Source organism: Malus domestica, chromosome 16 (genome assembly GCF_042453785.1).
Source record: "Malus domestica chromosome 16, GDT2T_hap1".
Classification (NCBI taxonomy): domain Eukaryota; kingdom Viridiplantae; phylum Streptophyta; class Magnoliopsida; order Rosales; family Rosaceae; genus Malus; species Malus domestica.
The window spans coordinates 12,324,974-12,332,185 of record NC_091676.1 but is presented as its reverse complement, the minus strand read 5'-3'; the positions used below and the strand labels follow the sequence as shown (position 1 = coordinate 12,332,185).

The window sequence follows — 7,212 nt, the reverse complement described above, 5'->3', positions numbered from 1 at the left end:
TAGTTTATGTTCCTTTCAAGCTGAGCCCATTCTAAACCTTATAGGCTTTATAAATAAATAAATAAGAGGCAAGGGGCAATAATTTTCCCGCACCCATCTTATTCTCTGTACATTTTTATTTATTTCTGACCATTAAATTGTTGAAAGAGGAGGATCAAATGACCGAAATTAACGGAAAGTTTGTAGGAGATGAAAATGAGTATGTCAAAATCATGGAGAAATTCTTTTTATTGAAGTCAATACATGGAGAAAGTATGTTCCAATGGCCGTAGTCACAGGCATTGTCAAGCATATTTCTATTTATCAATCCCCACAAGCTAGTGAAGGCAAAACCCCCACCGCCCCCTACCCCAACCCTAAAAATTTAAGCATAGGCATCAGGATTTTGGAGGAGATAGGTTTCCACAACTCTGTACATCCCCAAGGCCTTTTCCCTGCCAGCTTTTATTTCTTCCTCTTTCAGCACAATGTCACCCTTGGTGTAGTAATTGCTGACCAACCGGTTCTTACTACCCCCATCTGATGCAGCTTCAAACTTAGCCTTATAAGTGATGTATTCAAGTTTCTCCACTACTAATGGTTCTCCTTCAACCAAAGTGTAAGCATATACAAAGTTCTCTTCGTCGACTTCGTCAACCCGGTTTATCACAGATTTGAGCTGGCTACCTACATGAAAAAATTATTACATGTATTCAACAACTTTTTACATTATAAAATGATCAACATGTGGGGTGTGTTCTCCGGCATATATATTATGTTGCCGGCCAAACTATCAATCTGATACAACATATTCAAATAAGTGTATATTTATTTAGAGGGACGGCAAAGGGGGACCAAAACATCCTTCACCTTAGCTAGTTTGAGAGTGGATGCTTTGCATCATCCTAATTTAAAGAGCTAACATCGCCTAATCTTCTCTTTTATGAAAAAAAAAAGTGAGAGTATCTGCTCAAATAGTGGTATAGAATCTTTGGATTGATAGTCTAGTACGAGAATATTTCACTCGCAGTGTTGTATGGTAGCCAGGTATTATTTACATGCCTTCAGCGAAGTTGATCTTCTTGATGCTTCCTGCTCTTCCGTCACCTTCGAGGGTGTCAATGCTCTTAACAGCCTCTGGCATGAGCTCTGGGATCAGGATGTGAGCATCAAGGACCAAGGCCTTGAACAACCTGTCCGGAGGGATTGGGGAAGTATACTCATCTGTACGAGTGAAGACACCCATGCTGGAATTTACAAAAATGAAATGAATAAGCAAATGGCCTGTTTTTGTAAAAAATGGTCGGGGGGGATAATATATATAACGATGAAGTTGAGGATGTTGACGATTTATGTTTAACGTAAGGGGCGGTATTTCCAAGGTTGATTTCCCAATCCGCTACAGGAAAGACAAAAGAAAAGAATCTTTTTTATTTATTTTTATTGAAATGACACAATGCATGAGGCGTTTCCAGCTGCTTCTTAATAAAGGGCTTTTTTTTTTTAATGAAATATTTTTTTCAGGGTCTATTTGCTAATTATTTTAGTTTTTAAAACGAAAAATTGTTTAGTTACTGCTTTGAATATTGCAAGCCAAATTTTTTGTTTTTTTTTTAAATAACGATATATTTACAGGGTTTATTTGATAATTATTTTAGTTTTTAAAACGAAAAATTGTTTAGTTACTACTTTGAATATTGCAAGCCAAATTTTTTGTTTTTTTTTCAAATAACGATATATTTACACATACTATGTTTTACCGCTATGATGAAAAACAATCATGTTTATGCATCATAGTTTGGGTTTAATCTCCACTAGTTTTTCTCCTTTTAACAACTTAATTCACTAGTGCTATCATTTGTAAAAGAAAACACACTATATATATTTACACTTAGTGGTGAGATAAATTGGTTTCGAACTCACTATCAAGGAGATTCGAGTCTAAGACTTCTCACTTACAAAGAAAGAAGAATACTGCTAGACCATACTACTAAATGATATTAAAAGCCAAGCGAAAATTTAAAATCTCATAAAAGTAACTTTCAATTTTGATTTTTATATTTTTTTAAAACTAAAATTAATTACTAAACAAGTTTTCAGTTTTCAAAAAAAAAAACACGAAATAATTGGCAACTGACTAAATAACACATCTTAATTTGGTTAAGGATATCCATAAGTTCATACATACAATCTTTTTTTTGACAGACACAATGAGACTAATGAGGGATCGCATATTCAACGTTAGGAGACCACATGTACCATATTAATGTACCATTTGTACGTGCCACATCAATTAATTATATACATCACTTCACATAAATGGTACATCAATATAGTATAAATATGTAGTCTCCTACATTATCCCAGTGAATTACAAATTAAAAAAATTAGCCTTGTTAAAATTAATTGATATTTTCGAAGAGATTGCGCCTTGTTAGTAATGATCCAAAAATCAAATAACAAGAGGGACATGATCAGTGATAAGTAGGTAGGGTCCGTGTCATGGACGATTGACACTATGAGCACATGATGACAAATAAATGTCTGGATACGCTTTTTAACGTCTAGCTTTGTTAATTTTTTATATTTTTAAAATATTTCAATTTCTTATATTTACTTATCATTTTATTTTAATATTATATATTTAAAAAATTCATTAAGTAAATCGTTAAATAACGACGCGGCAAATCCAAAAATCTCATTCGTCTTCCCCACCCATCACCCACCCCCAAAAATCTCACCCGAGCCACCCCTTTCTCCCATACCCCACCCCCAAAAATCCTCTTCTCTCGGTCGTGCTTGAACAACCCGGACCGCTCGACCCACCTGAAGAGGCGGAGGTGCGCGAAGGTGCGGATGCGGCTTCCAAATTCCCCTACCCAGGTGAAGTTTTGGGGCTCTTGAGCTTCTTCACGCTGTCCTCCAGCTGGTTGCCTGGACCACATCCACCACTTGGCTTGAGGTCCGATTCAAATCCGACGAAGAAGGATGAGGGATTGTTGATGGATAAAGTGGATGAGAGGGTGGTTGTATGTGGCGTGTGAGATTTGGGAAGTGAGGGGCGTTGGGTTCATCCTGGTTTTCAACATGTTTTGGGATTAGGGAAGTGAGGATTTTAAGAGTGGGATTTGGGAAGCAGATTTGCATCTGGGTTTTGCTGACGAGTTTTCAAGGGCCATAGGCGAGGGTTTAGGTTAGTTGGGAGAAAAGTGATTTTAGCTGTTTGATTTCTAACGAGGATGGGTGGGGTTACAGATAGACGGGGGTGGGAGGAATCGAAGTATGGCTCGACGAAGCTGGCGGCGTGGATCTGGAAGAATGGTTCCCACTAATCTCGACGAGCTCCGCCGTCAAACGGCTATGCAGCTGATAACGCCATAGGTCACATCGCCGGAGCCGTCGTGGCGAGGCCGTGGAATCTGAGGATGAGGAGGGCAGGGTGCAAGGCTCCAATCGACGATGGCGGTGGCAGTGTTGGATGAACGATGACAACAAGAACAAATTTCTGGGTGGGGTCCACTTTATTTTAATTTAGGTTTATTTTTAAATAATATTCAATTATTTTTATTTGACAAGTCATCAAAAAGTGGGCCATATATTTGCCACATCACTATTTTAACGGTTAATTTAACAGATTAAGTAATGGTTGAATGAAATTGAAATGAAATAGTATTAAATATATAAAATTAAAATGTTTTAAATATGTTGTATGGGATCGTAATTGACCTCAAACTTGAGAGGGTAAATTGTAATTTACCCTTTTTTTTTCCTTATAGCTTCGCATGCTTTTTGATATATTAGCTTATTTCAATTTAGTTTTTATTGAAGTGAAACAATTTCGATTCGATCGCTCCGCATACTAATTTATTTATAAATTATGTCAGATTAGGTGATAGATTAGTTAACAATAAGATTCTTGATATGATTTTTACCATTTGCAAAATGAGTGATAAAAACACTTAAAATACTTGTAAGAGTGTAAGGTTGTCGTATTATAGTAGTTGAAGTAAGATCGTTTTCCACAGGAATTGAATGAATAATTTGTATTTAAAACCAACTCTTAATTAATTATTTAAAACAAAGTTTGGAAAATGTTGATTTTGAAATTTAAAATATTAAAAACGAATTTAAAATAAAAATAATTAAATAAATTGACTATAAAACAATTTAAAGAAAATCAATTTAAAGAGACAATAGGGTTCTGCTATCACTTTAACAATCATACGTAGTTCTTCCTATCACTTATGAATTACCCATGCATATTTTGAAGGTTAGATTTTCTTAATATATGTCCTACTTGGAATCTCCAACATATAACGTATATCTAACATGTAACGCGTCTGGACGTTTGGATCAAATATGAACATAAAACACTCATTAAGTTTTATGAAAACCCTTTGAAAAACAATAGAACCCTTAAAACGTGATGTTCATCCTAAGTGAAATTACAATTACTAACCACATGAAGCTAGCGTCAATTTCAGAGAACCTTTTGACCAAAATTATATCAAATTACTTTTCTAAAGATCATATTGGTCACTGGCGGAGCCACTTTAAGGGCTACCTTGGGCTATAGCCCAGGTAGCTTTTAGTGAAAAATAAAATTTGACATATAATTTTTATTGATTTTCGAATGTAGCTTACCATATATTTAGTCACTAATCCAAATTCTCTTGGTTTGATTATATAAAATGATATAATACAGTTTACAAACTATCTCTTTTTCTTACATTCTTTTTTCTCATCAATTTTTGTATATGTACAAGTTTGGAATTATTTGAATTTAAACACGTATTAATTTGTTTAATAACAAAAATTCATGGCTCACCTTGTCAAAATTTTCTTTAGCTAGCTGATACTGTGAAAATACAATATCATGTTTTTTTGTTTATAAAGATATAAATCTTTAAGCTAGCCCACCCGGTGAAAAATTCCTAGCTCCTCGTATTGGTGATCAAGCATAAGATCTACTCAGTGAAAAATTCCTAGCTCCACGTATTGGTGATCAAACATTATGACAATTAGATAGTTTAAAACAGTGATAAATAATTCAAAGCATGCATGCAATCAATCACAAGCAATTAAATAAAAATTACATATTCATGTTAAGGCTCACGGCTTCGTCCTAACAAAACTGATTAGTTACGCATATTCATAATTAAAAATATTATTATGGAAAAAAAAAGATTAAAAATACCTTAAAGTAAAAGTCTGAAAATCTTCAAGAACCTTAGCCAATTTCCTATCTCCAAAGTCGCCTAAAAGAAGTCGTCAAAAGAGTAAGGCCAGCCAAAGCCTTATATCCCTCTCATCAGCTATAACATAATCCCTAATAAAGTCCTTTTATCAAACTAGGAAACCAAATAAAAATAAAATATTATAGAGAATAAAATTCTAATTAAGCTAGGAGAATCTGCAAGGCAACTGTTCAGTCATGTTTTACCCTCAAATCTCTTCCAAATCCGGCCCATGATAGCTTTTTTTATAAGATCGGAACATTCTGAACACATCTCCAGAAGGGGCCAACTCCAAAATAGGTCATCTTGGGCTCCAAAGCTCGTAATCAAGCCCAAAATGTCACTTTAGCATTGCGCACTGCTCTTTTATTCTATTGTCAGAAAATAATCGATTGGTGGAAAAATATGATATTTTGACACGATCAAGCTAAGTGACTCACGAACGTCCTCCAACTAGAATTACTCCAAAATTCATCCATTTGGTCACGTTTTTCCCCAGAAGAAGTCGGAACTCATATATTGAAAATACATTTAAAAGTATCAAAATTCTTCCAAAATAATAACCAAAATAAATTAAGATTAGGGTAAAATATGTAATGTAAAATCTACTCATCAGTTCTAACCCACCCCATCATGCAATGACTCTATACATTTCCACCATTGTGGTGATCTTAATAAATTTGTCAATGAAAAAGAAAACAAAAGCCTTAATCCTAGTTTTAGGCTTACACCAATTTGAACGATTTCTTATTTACATTAAAAAACAGGCTTAGACATTTGATCACATTAAGAAAACTTATTCTTTACGCAAATATATATAGAAGATTTTATGTAGATCAGATCAGATTGCTCCAAATCAACACGCATAATATATTTTCCAAGTTGCTTCTTCTAAGTCCCATTAGATTTTATTTATAAAATAAATAGTTTGACGTATTTAAAAAATACAGGGGGTTAGCTGTCAAATATGATACTCAATACTTAGATGACTGAAGAGGTAATTAAGGAAGGTTGAGTTGTCAATGCTCAATATACATACAGATGACTTTATGTTTCGTTTCTATCGTTTCTCTGATCGTTTCTTTCTTATATTTTTCTCTGCCTCATGACTCATGAGTCTAGACTGTCTAGACCAACTTGTTGAAGTTGTTAGGATTTCTAGCCGTTACTACTAGGGTTCTCAATTTTTAGGGTTGTCAGTCACGTAGGAGTTCAATAATCCTTATACTTGAGGGAAAAGCTTGCATTTTCTGTTTTTGACGTAGTCTTTACCACGATTATAGTACCTGTAAAATTGTGGGCAGTTGCTCTTTCTTCTAGTTCAAGTGTAAGGCTATTTAATAGCCATAGTAGTTGTTTTTCATTTAATAAGAATTCTCCCTTGTTTATGTGAGTTTTCAAACCTTGCCTTACAGAAGTTCTTTGCAAATTTCTTGGTTCTAACATTTGGTATCAAAGCCCTGCTACGGGGCTTGATTAAAAAGCTTGCAACCCAGGTGCTAGAGTGAAGAAACAAGACATGGTATTTGAGAACAGTTTCGTGCAACCAGCCATTCCAAGGTTTGATGGACACTACAACTACTAGAGCATGCTAATGGAGAATTTTCTTCGTTCCAAAAAGTATTGGAACTTGGTGGAGATGGGGATCGCTGCTGTAGTAGGGGGATCAGATTCCAGTGAAGTACAGAAGAAGACTCTAGATGAACTGAAGCTGAAGGATTTGAAGGGCAAGAACTATTTGTTCCAAGCCATTGATCGGTCAATATTGGAGACCATTCTGAAGAAGGATATATGGGATTCCTTGAAACAAAAATATCAAGGGATTGCACATGTAAAGCGTGCTCAATTACAGACTCTTCGCAAAGAGTTCGAGGTGCTGCACATGAAGAATGGAGAAACAATCAATGACTACTTTGGGAGTACACTTTCCATAACCAACAATATGAGAACTCACGGGGAGAAGATGGATGATGTGGTGATCATTGAGAAAATTTTG

General features: G+C 34.9%; 1 protein-coding gene across 1 annotated transcript; it reads right to left on the bottom strand.

The window, feature by feature from the left end:
* Positions 1-202: 202 nt before the first annotated feature.
* Positions 203-1,293, bottom strand: LOC103403674 (major strawberry allergen Fra a 1.06). Its single transcript, XM_029096132.2, has 2 exons — positions 1,038-1,293; positions 203-662 (listed from the first exon to the last, which is right to left on the bottom strand). Exons 1-2 carry the CDS (start codon positions 1,223-1,225, stop codon positions 365-367), a joined length of 486 nt encoding a protein of 161 aa, XP_028951965.1. The 5' UTR covers positions 1,226-1,293; the 3' UTR covers positions 203-364.
* Between the last annotated feature and the right edge of the window lie 5,919 nt (positions 1,294-7,212).